Source organism: Heterocephalus glaber, unplaced genomic scaffold (genome assembly GCF_053883595.1).
Source record: "Heterocephalus glaber isolate CG9 unplaced genomic scaffold, H.glaber_assembly_v1.0 deba00001532, whole genome shotgun sequence".
NCBI lineage: Eukaryota > Metazoa > Chordata > Mammalia > Rodentia > Bathyergidae > Heterocephalus > Heterocephalus glaber.
This window is the reverse complement of record NW_028258330.1, coordinates 17150780-17168400: the sequence shown is the minus strand read 5'-3', so window position 1 is coordinate 17168400 and position 17621 is coordinate 17150780. Positions and strand designations below refer to the sequence as shown.

The 17621-nt window shown below is 47.0% G+C and overlaps 1 protein-coding gene across 7 annotated transcripts in view; it reads right to left on the bottom strand.

Moving 5' to 3' along the window:
- Positions 1–14723: 14723 nt before the first annotated feature.
- The window catches only part of Fermt1 (FERM domain containing kindlin 1), a 33487-nt gene continuing 30589 nt past the window's right edge, over positions 14724–17621 (bottom strand). For 5 of the 7 annotated variants that reach the window (XM_087188677.1, XM_013070726.3, XM_021255042.2 and 2 more), the window contains one exon: positions 14724–16941. In XM_087188677.1, the coding sequence (XP_087044803.1) occupies positions 16925–16941 (17 nt within the window). In that variant the 3' untranslated portion in view covers positions 14724–16924. The remainder of the gene's footprint in view (positions 16942–17621) is intronic. The other 2 variants (XR_002393467.2, XR_002393466.2) reach the window with 2 other exon arrangements.

Genomic DNA, 17621 nt, shown 5'->3' with positions numbered 1-17621 from the left:
CCTGCTTGCCTGGTCTGTTGGGTTGCCAGGATAGTAGGAAGTCCCTGGGGGTTCCCTGGAGGCCTTCCTTTGAGGCCTTCTCCACTGTCTTCCCTGAGCCTCCTTCATCTGTGAGGCTCAGCTGGCCTGGGGAAGGCCACATCCATGCTCCCCAGTGTGCCATCACTCCCTGGGGAGCCCTGGCTTGGTCCCAGAGGGGACACACAGTGCTATGTGGGGTCAGGAAGCCAGGAGGGAGGGAGAAGTTAGAAGCAGCATGTGCCTAGTTCAAGACTCAAAGGAGGAAAGAAGTTGGGTACCAGGAAGCCCTGAAAAACAGGACCAGGTGCCCCTCCAAGCCACCGTTGGTCATGCTGTTTGCTGAGGAGCTGTCTGAGTTTGGCCCTCTTGGTGGCCCTGTCATTCAGGTCATCCCCAAGCCTAGCAGACATACCCTCGGCAGGCTGCCCACTGGTCTCCTGGGCTAGGGAAGCAGAGGGAGACCTGGCAGGGTCTGCTGCTTGTCCTTTCCCAGGCCATAGGTTGGCCTTGTCCTTGCCCCTTACGTAGTGTACGCTGCTTGTCAGCATCATGATCCCTTTTAAAAAGTGTAGTCAGAGCCAGACATGATGGCCCACACCAGTGACCCTAACACTCTGTGAGGCTGAGGATTGCAGGTTTTAATCCAGCCCGGGCAACTCAGCCTGTCAAAAATAAATAAATAAATACATACATAAATAAATAAATACATAAATACATAAATAAATAATACATAAATGGCTGGAGATGTAGCTCAGTGAAGGCCCTAGGTTAAATCTCCAGTAATGACAAAAAAAAAAAAAAAAAGATAGAGTCAGAGGCTAATGCATTATCTCATTGAATCCTCTGCAGGTACTATTATTCCCATGTTACAGATAAGGAAATTGAGGCGTACAGTGATGGACTAGGTTCTGGCACACACAACTAATGAGCTGTCTGACAATATTACTATGAAATTGATATGATATTACTATATTAATGTTGATATCAATGACTCACCTTCCATGGGCCTCAGCATTTGAAGCTGAATTTTCCCAAGTATTTAGATAGACTTAAATCATGAAAGAAGTCATGAAGACTGGAAATTTTCTTTTATAGTTGAACAATTCATTCTCAAAGTACACCGAGCCAACTTTTTGGACCCTGGACACAGGACTCGTCCTGGGAAGGGCTCACTGGGAAGGGCTCACTGGTCCCCCCACCCCCAGCAGCCCACACTTTCAGTCCCTTCTCTTTTGCTCTTCTTGGAAGCCAAATGAATGGGGTGCTTGTCCCATCCCAGGACCAACAAATATGTGTCTTCCAAATGGCACCCCACATGTTGCTTCATGCCAAATGTCACACTGCATCTGTCCCCCATGACTTTTCCCCAGGCTGTTCCCCCACCCTTTGGTGGACTCAGTCTGCATTTCAGCCCACTCCTTGGTACCTGCTAGAGCCAGGGCCTCAGCACAGAGAGGGAGTTTGATGGTTTGCTAATGAGCCGGCAACTGCCATGGCAACCCTCTAAGAGACTTGGAGAACACATCTGGGACTGGTGGTCAACTAGTGAGGAGGCAGGAGCTTCACCCCCAGCCTCTCTTCTCGGCTCCAGGGTTCTTCCTGCAGTTCTGACTCCAGGCACACCTGCCTCTCCCTGAGTGCAGATCCATTGAATAACTCCACGGAAGGAGGGCCCCAGGGACAGTGGTGGGTACTGGCAGCCCCTGCTACAGCCCAAGCAATACCTCCCCTGCCTCTGCCAAGTGCATTAGGTGCCCTTCTTTGGTGTTCTCTCCCAGGTGACGTTGGCTACCTGTCCTCAGGCGATTGGTGTAGCTCCTGTCTCTCTGAGGGCTGACTTCCCTGAGAGAGGGAGAACTTCATTGTTCTTCAGCTGTTAGCCCCAGAGCCCAAGGCAGAGCCTGTTACTTGGAGGAAAAGGTTGACACATGAATGGGAAGAGGCATAGCATGGATGGGTAGACCATGCTGTTCTTCACAGGCAGTGAGGTGGGCCTCAAAGCAGGAGCCTGAGACCAGCAACCCGGGTCTACCAGCAGCCCAGGGCTGGGGAGGACTAAGGTAAGGGTGGAGATGAGGGAGGAAGCAGAAGTGCAGGTCAAAAGTGAAGTCACAAAAAGTTTCACAATCCAGAGTCCCAACATGCTTGTGGATCTTTGGGGGAGCCTTGTTTTCTCTTAGAAGACCACACAGTTGGAATGTTAGGAAAATTATAGCTGCAGGGAAAGAAAGTAATTACACACTTGCCTACACTTCCTTTCTGTATTCAGGTAAAAATCTGGGTCATAGAGATCCTTGGCTATTTTTTTTTTTTTTGCGGAACCAGGGATTGAACTCAGGACCTTGTGCTTGCCAGGTGGGCACAGTGCCACTGAGCTACATCCCGGCCCACATCCTTGGCTTTTGAGGGAGTTTAGCACTTGCCTGGTTCCACCCAGTTCTATCCTTTTTAGAGGGAGAAAACTAAGTCCCAGAGAAGAAATCGGCTTGTCTAGTGAGTTCCTAATCATCCAATGAGAAGGAATTCCTACAATACCCTTTTGGCCTTGTTTGTACAAGTGCTAGTGCCCTGGCACTAGCAGTGGGGGTCCAGCCCCCTAGGTGCAGCTGAGCCAACACACCTGATGAGTGCCGGGTAGGGGAAGAGTTTCTAGGGACTTTGGCCCCTGCTGTGCTGTCTCACTCCCAGTATTCCAGGAATAAATGCCCTTAATCCAGGTTGTCCTCGAGGCTCTCCAAGGGGGTCCCGTTAGTCTCTGTTCACATCTCTCAGCCCGGGGTAGGGTGAGGATGGCTGGCCCAGGTATCAGGTGAGTGCTCAGCATGGCTCTGCCCTCCAGATGCCAGCTGGATCTGCTATGGGCTCTTCCCTCAAAGGCTGCAGGCTTGGAATGTGCAGGCTTAAAGCTACATTTTTCTCTGACACCAGAGATAAGTGGAGGAACAGGGCTGATTGTGGGAGGAGACGGTACCAGGCTATCTGGTCTCCAGGAAGACCCAGCTGCCAGGAATGGTATGCAGAAAAAAGACTTTTAAAAAAAAAAATTAATTTTATTGGTACAGTTTAGACATACACAATGGTAACATTCATCATAGGGAATTTGTACCTGTACATGATATATCTGATTTCTTTTTTCCCATTCCCCTCCCCTCCCTGCAACCCCTCTTCCCCTCCTAGAAAAGAGATTTTCAAGTGGCGGAGACCAAGATATACCAGTGGGCTCATGGCTGTGGTCAACCTGACCTCAGTGAAATGGTCTTGAGGACCCGAAATTATCATGGGCTGACACTCAGGCTTATTTTTCTGTAAGGTGTCACTCACTACTGGTAGGATTTCACATGAAGATTTCTAGAATATTTAAAATGTAAAAAGACATTGTTTGAAGTCTTTTGAAATTCATAGTGGAAGAGAAAAGATTTGAACTGGAAAGAGAGGCTGGACTCAAATCTGCTACTTTTTGTTGCATTTGGCTGCAGGAAGGCAGAGGAGCCAGGGGGTCAGTTGTTTTGCTAAACCACATGAATTTGCCACAGCCAGAGAAAGAGCACTCAAGTGATCAGGACCTTAAAGTGGAGTGCAAGTCGCTGGATTTTCATCCCAACACTGATCCCATTTTACTGGGTGCAAGGTCTGTGTTAAGTTTCTGTCTGTCTCATTTTTTATCTGTAAAGTAGAGGAACTCGTTTAGCAATGTATCACCCAGATCATGGGAACATGCAGCACATATGCCTGGTGCTCATAGACTTGGGCCTCAGAGATGAACAAGACTCGCACCCTATACCTGCCCTCATGCAGTTCCCAGTCTAGAAGGGGCAGGTGACAGGAAACAGCCTTGCACACAGGGCTGAACTCTGTTCCGTTAGCGTAGGCAAAGAGTCTAGGTTTTCACTACTGTGTTCTCAGGATCTGGGAGAACCTGGGAACCATGTGTGCACTCTGGTTTGGATATGAGATGACCTCAAGGGCCTGTGAGTCTGTTACACTCCTGAGAGGTAGTGGCTTCTTTAAGAGGCAGGGTCTAGGTCATTGGTGCTGAGCTTTCCAAGGAGATATTGGGATCCTGCCTCTCCTTTTGGTTTTTCTTTGCTTCCTGGCTGCCATGAGGTAAGGAGGTTTGCTCTGCCACATGCTACCACTATGATAGGCTGCCTCACCACAGGCCTAAAGGCAGCAGGCCAACTAGCCACGGACTGACGCCTCTGATCTGTGAGCCAGAATAAACCTTTCCTCCTCATAAGGTGATTTTCCTCAAGTGTTTTGTTATAGTAATAGAAAGCAGGCTAACACAGCATGCTGAAGAGATATTTGAATGACTGAGAGCTGTGCCCTCTCCCTGTTATGTTTTTTCTTATTTTTTGGTACCAGGGATCAAACTCATGACTTTGCATGGTGCTACTGAGCTAAATCCCTGGCCCTCCTTGTTATGTTTCTGATCATTTATATTTCCTTAGTTGGAATTTTTCACAGAAAAGCTACCTGGATTTGCCTGTGTATTTTTTTTTTTTTTTTTTTGGTACTGGGGACTGAACTCAGGACCTTGGAGTGCCACTGACGTACATCTCTGGCCCTATGCTTGTGTATTTATTTAACACATTAAAGAAAATTCTTTCAAAAATAAAAGTGCTTCAAACAATCAACAAGTGGGATCTCTTCTTATTAAAAAGCTTCTGCACAGAAAGAGAAACCACCAGCAGTGTGAAGAGACAATCCACAATGTGGGAAAAAATCTTCACCTGCTCTTCCTCAGACAAAGGCCTACTATCTCGAATCTATAAAGAACTTAAAAAGATCAGACCTCCCAAATTTAAAGACCCAATCCAAAAATGGGCATCTGAAATGAACAGACATTTCTCACACAAAGAAGTAGAAATAGCAAATAAATACATGAAAAAATGTTCAACATCACTGGTCATTCGAGAGATGCAAATGAAAACAATGCTGAGATTCCACCCCACTCCAGAAAGAATGGCTGCTGTCATGAAATGAACCAATAACAAATGCTGGTGGGGCTGTGGGGAAAGAGGAACCCTGCTCCACTGCTGGTGGGAGTGTAGACTGGTGCAACCACTGTGGAAATCAGTATGGAGATACCTCAAAAAACTAGGACTGGAAGTCCCATTTGATTCCGCTATTCCACTGCTGGGTATCTTCCCCAAAGAATTAAAAGACTCCTACCACAGTGATACATGTGCGCCCATGTTCATAGCAGCACGGTTTATGATAGCTAAAACTTGGAAACAGCCCAAATGCCTATCAACTGGAGACTGGATAAAGAAAATGTGGTTTTTTTTATAAAATGGAGTACTACTCAGCCATAAAAAATGAGAAATTAGAGACATTTATAGCTAAGTGGATGCACATTGAGGCGATACTCTTAAGTGAAATAAATAGGACACACATGTATAAATACCAAATAGTTTCTCTGGTGTGAGAAACTGAAAGTGTAAATAAGGACTAAAATGTATAATAGGTAATGTGAAATAGGAAGAAAAGGGGGTAAAGGGGAAGGAATTGGGAGGGATAGGGGAAAGGGTAGAAGAGGATGGGATTAATATGCGAAAGTGGAAAAATAGGAACAAAATCTTTGTAAATAGGGAGGAATGGAGGGGTTGCAGGGAGGGCTGGGCAAGGGTGAAAAATAAGAACCAAGAGAGACTATGTAAAGGTGCAAATTTCCAATGATGAATGTCATTATATTGTAGACCTAAAATGTACCAATGATTAGAATGAATAATTGATAATGCAAAATAGGAAGAAAAGGTCCAAAGGGCTAGAGGTAGTGGGAGGGGCAAGGGAAAGGAAACAAGGGAAAGGAAAAATGCTGAGAAATGGAAAAAATGGAAATAAAGTCTTTGTAAATAGGGAAGGGTGGAGGGGGTGAAGGGAGGGCTAGGAATGGGGAAAAAATAAGAACCAAGATGCATTATGTAAAGGTGCAATTCCCAATGAGAAATGTAATTGTGCTGTATACCTACAATGTACCAATAAAAGAATTTAACAAAAAAAAAAGTGCTTGAATTTTACAAACAAAGCAATGATTTGAAAACTCATGGGGCTTGAGTATAACTTATTCTCCACTTCTATAGCTACTTTCACAGGGTTAACGTTCAATAAGATCTTGTTGAATGATGTTGTCTGATAAGCAGATAAGCATGCACTCAACATCTTACTGACTATGGAAATGCAAATTTAAGCCACAGTGAGATACAGTGATACCTTGGTTCACAAACTAAATTCTCTCCATGATTCTGGTCACAAACTGAACTGGTTGAGGACCAAATCAAATTTCTCCATAAAGTCAACATTTGACCTGACCATTGAATTTGTTAGGTTCTTGTTCAACTTGGTGTGCAACCAGAATCATGGAAAGAATGAAGTTTGGGAACCAAGGTACCTTTGTACTACTATGCACCACTGGAATGGCCAAAATTAAAAAGACTGACAATACCAAGTGTTGTCAAGGATGTGGAGCAAAAACAACTCCCATGCACTGCTCATGGGAATGCCAGCTTGCACAATTTTGGAAAACTGTTTGACAGTCCCCACGAATGCTAAGTGTATACTTCCCCTATTCCTCAGCAGTTACACTGAGTTTATCCTCAAGGGAAATGAGTGCATACGGCCATCAAAAGAATGTTTTTAGCAACTTTATTTATAAATACCCCAAACTGGAAACCACCCAAAAGGCTTTATAAATAGAGGGATGGATGCATCAGTTGTGGTATAGTCATACAGTGAGGTACTGCACAGCCACAAAAAAGAATATAAAGTGCTACACTTGACAACACAAATGTTGCATTGAATAACAAGCTGGGTATGCAGAGCACCTATGGCGTGGCCCCTTAAGTAGAAATTCAAGGACAGACAAAACCAATTAGTGACTAGAGTAGTGGCTACCTCTGAAGAGCAACCCAGGCAGAGGGTCCAGGGTGTGCAGAGAAGAGGAAAGAGGCTGTGTAGCGTGGGAGGAATGGGCAGTTCATATGGCAGCAGGATAGCAAGGACCATGGAGAAGGAGCAGAGGGAAAAGAGGTTGGAAAGGTTAGTTGAAGTTCTTTTCTAAACTATCGTTCCTAGCTGTTAGTGCTGTTTTCCACATACTTCACATTCTTTCTGCTCTCCACTTGGCAGGATTGTGCTTCCTGGCCTTTGTGGTTGGATCATGTTTCCATGCTTTGTTTTGGCCAGTTAATGGTAGCAGAAAGTGATGTACCTAATGCATTTAATCAATAATGTGAGACAGACCTTCCAGAGCTCGCTCTTCCTCTGGCATAGTGATGACACTATCTGGGATGGGGCCTTTCCATCAGCCAGGACCCAAGGAACCCCAGAGCTCCCCCTGGGCTGAACACATGGATATGTAGTGTGAGAAAGAAAGCCTTGTCGGGCCAGGGATTTAGCTCAGTGGTTCCAGTGCCTGCCTCCCAAGCACAAGGTCCTGAGTTCGATCCTGGTACCAAAAGAAAACATTGTGGCTTTAGGTTGCTTGTTACTTCAGCATAACCTATTTATTTGGATTGATGCAGGCCATGATTGTGGGGTCAGGTTCATTCATTCATTTATTCATTCACTCATTCATTCAACACAATGCAAGTCTGCCATTCCCTTGACACTGTTCTAAATGCCAGAGCAGACCTGATCCCTCCTCTCAGCGAGCTTCCCTTCTGTTGGGAAATATAGACAATAAGCAAATAAATGAACAAGGTAATTGGTGATCATAATAAGTTATGAAGGAAATAAACCGGTGATATATCAGAACTGGGGAGGAGACAGGAGGTGGTCATCAAGAAGGGCTGCTTTGTTTGAGTTGAGATGGAGCTGTCATGCACACATTCACGGGAACCATGCCCCAGGGAAAAGCAAGAGAGAGCTGGACCCCACCATGCGAGCAGGGGGAGCAGGGCAGGCCTCATGTGCTGCACAGCTCCCCTCACTGCTGTGTTGACTACAGGCATGAGCAAAGCTGGAGAGTTACATCAGGAAGCTTATAAAGCTCTGGGGGTTGTGTGTGCCGATGATGACTTCAGAGTGATGGCAACAGAGGTGGAGACAGCAGACAAATTTGAAATATGAAAGAAGAACCAACAGGGGTTGTTAAAAGATTAGAAATGAGGTGTGCTAAACTGAATGGTGGTCCTGAAAGATATCCATATGAGAGGTGCTTTAGATTCTAAGAGTTGTTGAATAGCTTTTGTTGATCGCCCTCCTTTTAGGTGGGAGTCACGTGCTATTATTTTCATTTTATTGCTGGAGGAATTAGGATTAATTTTACAAACTAAATTTGAGAAAGAATCTGAGATTAGTGTTCCGAGATTATTGCCTTTCTTGGAATAATTAAGAGTGTGGAAAATTCCTGCTTGTTCTACTTGAGAAGATGTTTGGCTCATCAGCTCTTGTGAATGATTAAAAAAAATTATCTAGCAAAAATTCATCTTCAGTAAATTTACTTGAGTGTTTTGTTTTGGTACTCGGGATTGAACTTGGGACCTTGTGCTTTTGAGGCAGGCAGCAGAACCACTGAGCTAAATCCCTGGCCCTAGTAAAGTTACTTGGTTAGCAACGCCTTTTTTGCAAACTGATGCTTGCAGTATTGAAAACGTGTTTGTGATTCTTGTTCTGACTGCTCTCAGGAGGGGGTTATGATTCATACACAGACACTCATCAGGGTTTCAAACCCTTCACTGAGGTACTTTATTACAGTCTCATAACTCACCTCACTTAGTCTTGGAGAGTCCCAAATATTGCATTCTCTCAAGAATAATGAAGTCTTATTGACAGCAAGGCTATTACTGTGCATCAGCTGGCTGAGGTTTGTGGAGGATCCCCTAAGGGCAGTGTCGAGGGCTGCACCATTGCGAAGGTTCACACATGCTTCAGACCCTCATCTCGGGCACAGAGGAGAGCTCAGAGTCACCCAAACAGATTGTGGGGGCCCCCCGCCCTCCCCTTCCTCTGATATCCTTTATATGTATTTATCTGTTTATTGGCTTTCCATCCACCTAGCTGACCAATGAAATTGCAGGGTCAGAATTGATCCTCTGTCCCATTATGCCACAGATTCACTTGTTCATTTTTTACCTCAGTTAGGAAGATGTTCAGCTACATGTCGTAGAAAACCCATCTAATGATGGATTAAATATGTTCATTTATTTTTCTCTCCTAATAAAAAGTCCAGAACCAGGCAGCTACTGGTGTCCCTTCACCTGCTGCATAATGGCACAGGCGTGTGCTTGCTTCGGCAGCACATATACATAATGCCACAGACGTTTTCTGGTTTTAGGGTTTGCTATCTCAGTGTATTGCCTTTATCCTCGGGCTTGTTGACCTCTGGTTGCAAGATGACTAGCACCTCCAGACATCACAACCACATTGAGGGCAGGAAGACTCAGGAAGGGTGAAGGAAAACCAGCTCATCTCACCTTTACCATGATAGTAAAATATTTCTGAGTTCTCCACAGCATCCTCCCCGAGACCTCACTGCTCACAACTGGGTTATATGTACCCCCTTACCTGCAAAGAAAGCTGAAAAGTCAAGGGATAGGACTGTCAATGGTGAATGTAGGCCAAAACAATGTATCATTTTCTAACTGGGGTTAGACATATTGACGCAGCCCAAACCAGGTTCTGCTATCAAGGAAGAAAGGAAAATGGTCTGGTAGGCAACTAATGGGACCGGCAACAAATAAAAGTCTGCTGATTTTAGTTCTGAGACAGCTCTCAAGTCTGCCTCCTGCTATTTCTGCTGGCCTAGCGCCAGCCCACAGTGTGTGACAGCCCTTGGGCTATCGTGAGCCCTAACTTGGGCCCGGCCTTTCGTTCTCCTTCATGGCCACATGCCTGTTCCCAATGTGCCCGTCTGATCCTGGCACCGAATGGCTAAGAACTCTCACACGTCCCCTCCCTCTGCTGACCAATGCTCTGCCAGGTTGACCAACACCTGCCCTGCTCTCCACTTGGCAAGCCCTTTGTCACCCTCAAGGCCAAGGCTAAGTGTCCCCTAATCTGCCTCCAATTATAACAAAACAAATTATTCCCTCCTTTTGTTCTCTCTTTATCCCTTTTAAAAATACATTGTGAATAATGCTTATTATGCAGCATCATAGAATTATTTGCTCAGATGTTCTTGCTTGTTTCAAAGCTATGTTCAAAATGCTGTAGTAACCTCAGCAGCTTTTGTAGTGCCTTGTCTCTCAGTATCTATTCTCATTTTCTCTGTCATTAAAACAATCTTGATTTCTGGTCAGGCCCATGGCTACTTTGAATAAAAACCAAGTATTTCGATCTCCCTTGTGGTTAATTAAAGCCTTGTGACATAACACCCAGAGCCACAGCAGCCCGTTGAATCATGGGATGACATTAAAATGACATTGTCAGGGGCCGGGGATTTGGCTTAGTGGTTTCGCCTCCTGCTGTGCAAGCGCAAGGACTCAAGTTCAATCCCTGGTACCAAAAAAAACCCCAAAAACTTGATTAAAACGACACTGTGTGTAGAAGCTGGACATGGAGGATCAAAAAGCTGAAAGTATGTAGCCTCCTGGCACACATATATATATGAATTGTAGTTAAACACATTATAGTATGTACACAGTATATTGATTTGTTGAACACAGGTTGAAAACTGTGGCCCCGAAGTTTTAAGTTCTGAGCTATATTAAGCCAGGTAGTATTTCTTAAATATGTGACCACTAGGTCAGGCATGGCCCACAAATCCTTGCGATCTCAGACCTGACCAAACTAGCCCAAGTACATTTCCTACTCCAAACACATTGCTGTTTGTGTCTCCTTATCCTAGAGGGAAATTTGCTTGGGTTACTTACTAGGAATGGATTACTCAATACTTGCAAAGTTCAAAGAATCATTTAAGAAGAGAGGAAAAGGTCAGGATTCTGACATTTCACTCAGCCTCGGAAGACAGCCTCTGGTGGGAATTGGCCTTAGCCATTTGTACGCAATAGCAAGAGTTGGGCCAACCCACTGTGGGGATGGGAGGGCCACGGGGCGTCTTGGGCCAGGGTTCGGTGTCTTCTCTGTTGGGAAAAAGGCAGAACTTTCCTGGCCTCCCTGACCCTACCTCTGACCCAGACCAGCAAACAGATGTCCTACTGGACAAGTGGGTCAAGAGTTAAGATTCGAGTTCTTCAGTAGAAAATGTCTCATTCTAGCATCTGAAATCTAGCTTAAAGCAACTGGAAGGGGGAAAAACATCTACGGAGTTCAGAAGGCCTTCCCCAGAGAGGGTCCTAGAAAAATCAGCTCCGGGACAATATCACAATCAGGGACAACCTAGGGCTCTTAGCCTAGGAGGCCTTGCCTTCCCATGGGAAATCCAGGGAGTACTAGTGCAGGTCACAAAGGTCTGGGCTCCAATCCTTGCTTTCCATACTCTAGCTGGTGACCACCACAAGTCTCTTGACCTCTGTGTACACGGTTCCACTGCATGCTGCAATGGGTTTGTCTCTGCTGGAGCTGCATATTCACCTCTACCCTAGGCCTGTGTGCACTGATGTCACGTTGGCTGTGGGAGGGTCTTCGCACCATAGGAACAGGCAAACAGCACTGCCCTGGACCACAGAGGTGCCAACCATCGCCAGCACAGCCCTGCACACTTCCTGATTTGTGTCATGGGGCTGACAGTCCGTGGCTGACCAGAGGACCAGGTGAGAGCACTCAGGGGCCGCACCTGTGATCTCCCTTGCTGTGTGAGCTGTCTGACTCCTGTGGTCCTACAGTGTTAGCTGTATAACCGAGACTGCTCTTTGGAGAGGTGAGAGCTGATGGCACTCATCAGCACAATGGCTGGCACAGCCATTTAGCCTGTGGCATCTCTCTCGCCCTGGGACATATCTGACTGGTCCCGACTGTCAATCTACTTTGCACTTCAAGTTACACAACCAGGGGCCTGCCCAGAAGGCGAAGTTGTGTTGGCACCAGCACAACCTCGACAGTGAAGGCCTCTTCAAGGTGCCCTGGGCACCTTGCCTGGACCCTCCTGGTCTGATTCTGCACCTGTGACAAATGCTATGGCCCAGGACCACACTTGGAGTAGCGAGCTGTAGTCCATGTGGGTTTAGTGACAGGCACCTGACTCTCATTAGCAGTGAAGATGCTTCTGTTTTGAAGTTCAAGTTGGATGTGTGTAACTCCTGGAAAAGAAACACTGGTACTGAATTTTGTTTTTCTTCTTTTTAAGATAATACTGGATCCCATGGGCTGGCCTGGCTGCCAATCTCGGTTCTTCTCGAACATTCAGGAAGTTAAGCAGCAGCATAGAGATCCAGGGCCCTTTGGCAAGCATCTGGTCAGACCTCCACCTCCAGTGCTCCCTGGCCCCTGAATGCCCCACCATCACATCCCAGTGCTGCCTGGATGGCTGTCCTTGCTGTCTCCTCACCGCCAAAGTGGCACATGTGAGGTTTCCTTTGCCAGCCAGGTACTGGGCCCCAGTGGGCCACTTCATTTGCCTACCCTGTCATCAAGGCCTTTAATGGTGGTATCTCTTGCATTAGGGGACACAGCTTAGGGTTTTGGACCCTTCCGGGCCCTGAGGTCTGCTGCTCCTAAGGCAGCACTAAGGACTCTGCCTCCTTCCCAATTTTGCAGCCAGGGACCTCAGGAGCAGCCAAAGCTCTCACTTCTCTCTTCCAGGGCGGAGGAGATAAACAGAGTTCTGTTTCAGGAGGCTGAGGAGCAGCTACAGGGCTCTCTTCCAGGACCAAGTGAAGGGGGAGAGGCACTGGGGGACTTGGGGTCTTGTCAAGGTCACACAGGGAGGCAGAGGAAGGAGGCAAATCTGCTTTGCTGAGAGGACATTTTCCAGTTGTTAGGAGCCTGAGAATCTATAGGGAAACCTCATTTGGTTTGGTTTGTGTGTTTTCTATGGAGTCTCTTCCATCACAGAGTCTCAGTCTCTCTTCTGTGGTTATAACGGGTGACCCAAGATGGGGACTCTCGAAGGAGGGTCATTGTGGTTCAGGTTTTCAAGGCCCAAGAGCATGGTGGTGGCGTTTACGAGGCCTTTGCTACTCTGTGCGTGGTGGAAAAGCAGAAGGACAAGTGGGCAGAGAGGATAGGACCAAGGGTCCATGTGCTTTATGACAAACCACTCTTGGATAACGAACCTGCTCTTGTCAGCTACATTAAACCCTTGGTGAAGGTGAAGAGGTGGCTCAACCACCTCTATGGCCTCACCCACCACAGCCCCTTTACATTGGCTGTTAAATTTCCGCATGACGTCTGGTGGAGACAAAACCAATCCAAGCCATAGCACCTATTCTTGGTTGCACATGCAATGTGGGCAAATGCTGGGAGGCTCCTGAAGCTTTTTCTAAACCATCAGATTGGGTGGCATTCAGCCTGGTTTCCACGTAACTCTGGGCACAGGGATAGCTTAGTTTCTTAGGGCCCTACCTTCCAGTAGCCAGAAACTTTCCTCATCAAAGAAGTTACTGTCCCAAGGACAGCAGGGCAGCACTGGTGTTTGTGGGGTCAGAGAAGAGGCCCAGTGGCTTTCTCTCTCCTTCCTCCGACAGCACTCAGTCGTTCCACCTTGGTGATGTCCAAAGACACGGGGAACCCTTAACACAAGTGACAGCCAAGTGCACATCTCCCAGCTGAGTGCCAGGACCGAGGGGTCCATGGAGCTGGAAGCTGAAGGGCAAATTCCTCCTCCTGCCCCTCTGCCTCTGGGAGACTGGGGTGGGGAAGGGAGGAGGCCAGAAAGTCAGGTTTGTATGGGAAAATAATGCGAATGAACAGAGGTTCTGAACCTAGAAGAGGAAAAGAATCCTGTAAGTATATTAAAAATACCTTTTAAGTGATTTCAGAAAGTGAATATTGCAAAATACCTTGCGTCTGGTGCCTATGACCGAAAGATGAGTGTTCAAATTTCTCAGCTCATTTTCTTATTTTTTTTTGGTACCAGGGATCAAACTCTGGACCTTGGGCTTGCAAGGCAGGCGCCTGAACCACTGAGCTAAATCCCCAGCCCAGTTATCTCATTTTCTGACCTCAAGACTTTCCGTAAATAAAATACTTCCCCACAAGAATGTAAACATTATGTACTACAAACATGTACTGATAAAAAATTAAAAAATACTCGAGCTCCTCATTTCTGTGACTCCCAGACCTGCCAGTCCCCTCTCCTCTCCTAGCTAACTCTCCTGCTCCTCTGGAGCAGCTGCTGTCTTCTGGCTGCTCTACCAGGCTGACCCTGCTGTGGGGAAACTGAGGTGGGGAAGCCACATCCGGGCTAGGAGTGGGGCACCAGCACCACTGGAGAAGGAAGGGTGGGGTTTGCTGGTTTAAGATGAACCTGGCTTTGGAGCCTGGTTCATGGGCCATGAGGCTCTGAGCAAGTTAACCACCTTCTGGGCCTGTTTTCTCTATAGAAAGAGGCAGCAAGTGTTCTTACCCTCTACGGCTGCTGTGCGAATGGCAGGAAGGAGTACAGCATCTATGAACCGTGTGTCATTACCTACATTACCTGCCTAGCTCCAAAGTGAGGAAGTGCCCTCAATATTCGGCCACCAGCCTTGGAGGCTGCATGAGGCTCTATCTCAGTGACCTCGGAGGAACCCCAGCCTGCGTTGGAACCTGGGATGGCAGGAAGAGGTGCGCGCATCAGACCCAAAAAGCCTCTTTTCTAGCAGAATTCATTTGCCTTTAAAGAGATGGCAAGTTGGACAGGACAAAACTGGACTATATTCACATCCATATAAACCTTTTAATTCAAAAAGTCATGTAAAATAAAAAAATGCAGATCGCAGCATCTGGGGTAGATAAGACAGCAAACAGTGTTGAAAGGCACACATTAATTTAAAATTTCACCATAGGAAGTCGGATGACCTTTTGTACCCAGTGTAGGAGGAAAATTTGGATTTGTTCTTTGGAACAGCATGATTAAGGTCATTTTGCCCCACTTATTTATTCCTTTGCAATGTTTCTGTGTAATTACAGAAGAAACGCTCTCTTGAAAGTGGTAACCAACAGAAAGCTTAGTGAAAACCAGTCAATTCCGGGGAGTGTTTCCCTGGCAAGATCAGCCCACCATGAAAAGCTAAGGGAGGGGAGTGGACTTGGCCTGGTGTGGGACATCAGCTGTTGCTCTCCTTGGCTGTTTTATGGAGTCCATTATGATCTTCAAGACCTGTCTAGGTTCAAACTAATACAGCCCTGGGCTACAGAGAAATGACCAACACCAAGTCCAGCACAGTATGCCTAGCACAGGATTTTATATGATGGGAAACAAATTTTCCACACCTAAAACCATGTCTGAGCTTTGAGCCAGGTCTCAGTAATTTAGCTGGTGCCTGTGAACTTCAGGAATAGTCCTGTCTAAGCAGAGAATTCCCAGAGGGCAGCTTCTGGCCCGAGGTCACGGGTCCCCCGAAGGCTAAGTCCGTGCAGCTCCTGGACTCGCTGAGATCCTGCTTTTCAGGTAGCTTTATGGGAAATAAGGCAACAGCTGGGCCTGGTGGGCATCAGGGCCCTGGCCCGGCCCCTGAGGGGTGCAACAGAAGAGAACTGGAAATGGAATTGGAGCCCTTGGCTTATCCTTCCAACTCAGGTTCTTTGGGTGGCAGCAGAATATTTTATAAAGAAATAAAATATCTGATATTTCTAGTCCTGCTTCTCACCTTCTCCAAACTCACTCACTCCTCCCACCACTAACAAACCAAAATGGAATGTGACGATTCAGGAGGTTGCTAACTGGCTCATGCTGAAGACTTAAGGTGGGATGACACAGCAGGAAGCAGAGAAGGAAAGGGTCTGGTACTGGCTTGTGTTTTATAAAAGCCAAAGGCCTTGAGGGAAAAGGCTGGGCATCACAGCAAGTCCAGGAGGACATGGGGGCCCAGGAGTCTTTCCCTACCTCGAAGACCATGAACATGGTTGTCTCTGAGGATAGCCTTGCTCCTCCACCAGCTGGATGGAGCCCTGACTGGACTCCTTGGGAACTGCTGGGAGGTGGTTTTTATGAACAAAGAACTGTGCCTGACTCCCGGGGCCTCCATCCAGAGCAACAGCAGTTGAGATGTGGATCTGGGTTGAACAATGACTTTCCTTGCCCCTGTTGTCACTCATGCCTTCAAGAAGGACTTGAAAGTATCAGTGGGATCCCTAGGAGTGGAACGGGGGCTCTGGGTGACAGCAGAAACAGGAGAGGGGCACCCAAGACCATGTGGGTCAGTGGTCACCTTGGCAGGTGTCACTGTAATAAAGGATGATGCTGAAGATCGTCACTCTGACCTCTGGTGCCAACTGGTACCAATACCCACCCACCCCAACTCCTCTATCTCCAAGGAGAAAGTGTGTATAGACAGGACGGGGCTAACACCTACTTCAGTAAGGAAAGACCTATTTCTCTTCATACCTGAGTTTGTGGACTAGATTTGTACTTCTGACACGTGACTTTTCCCTCCTCTTTGGCACTGACTTGGCAGTGAGGCGGGTGAACACAAGGTCAGCCCCCAGCGAATGCGCCATCACTGTAGCTCCACACTAGGCCTTGGAGCAGCCTGACAGCACCACCTCTTCTCACCCACCCATTGTACAAAGCAGACAACTGAGACCCCTGCGAGGTGCTAGCACAGGGCGAGGTCAGCACAGAGGTGTGCTGGAGTGTGCTGAAATGAGGTGAGGATTCGGGAGTCCTGTAGTGGATCTGTTGTCCATTAGTCCAACCACACACTGGGCAGGTCTACACGCTCCACGAATCCCGTTTGCCCAGGGAGGGTGCGCCTCCTCTCAGTCCTGACCACCAGTCAGTTTGTGAAAGAGGTCCTCGTCGAGCGTTTCATTCTGGTCCTTAGAGCGGGTGGACAGGAAAATGTAGCCACCGATGTACTCGTGCACGACCTTGCAATCCGCGCTCAGGCAGGTGAACGCAATGGAGACGTTTTGGTCAAACTCGATCGCCACCTGGAAGAGGAAGGCGGGGGAGGCTTAAACTCAGACAAGGAACGGCGAGAAAGCTGCTGCCTTGCTGGCACTGGGCCCTGGGGCTGAAGTGGCTGAGGTGGCTAAGAGATGCCTATACACCCGACCACACAGAAAACCACCCCTTCCATTCCACACTGACGGAAGCCAGGTCTTCGCTCTTTGCGCCCTCTTGTGACCTCAACTTTGATGCGCATCTGGTAAAATATTCCCAGAACGCACGTACAAGGGTGATTGAAAAAGGTGATTGAAAAAGGGTGAATTATTAAATAAAAAAAAATTTATTACAGTAAGACACATTGCCCAGATGATAAGATAGGTGTGTTCGAAGTTAGGGGGAAGTATTTTGAATATGTTGGGGTGGTTAATGGCAATATGTCTTTTACTGTAGTGAATTTAAAAAATTTAAATATTCATTCTAATTTTTGATCAAACAATTATGGCCTTTCCTGTCAAATAAAAACATTATAGTGGGTCCTCATTCACTTCAGTTACTGGATCTGGCACCGTGCAACATCTAGCTCTTGCCCAAAGTCAAAATGACTTTTGAAAGGGAAATGTTTTGAATCGAGTCAGGATATCCAGGCAGCCAGGATAGCACAACTAAAGACACTCACGAAAGAGGACTTCCAGAACTGCTTCAGAAAGTGGCAACAACAATG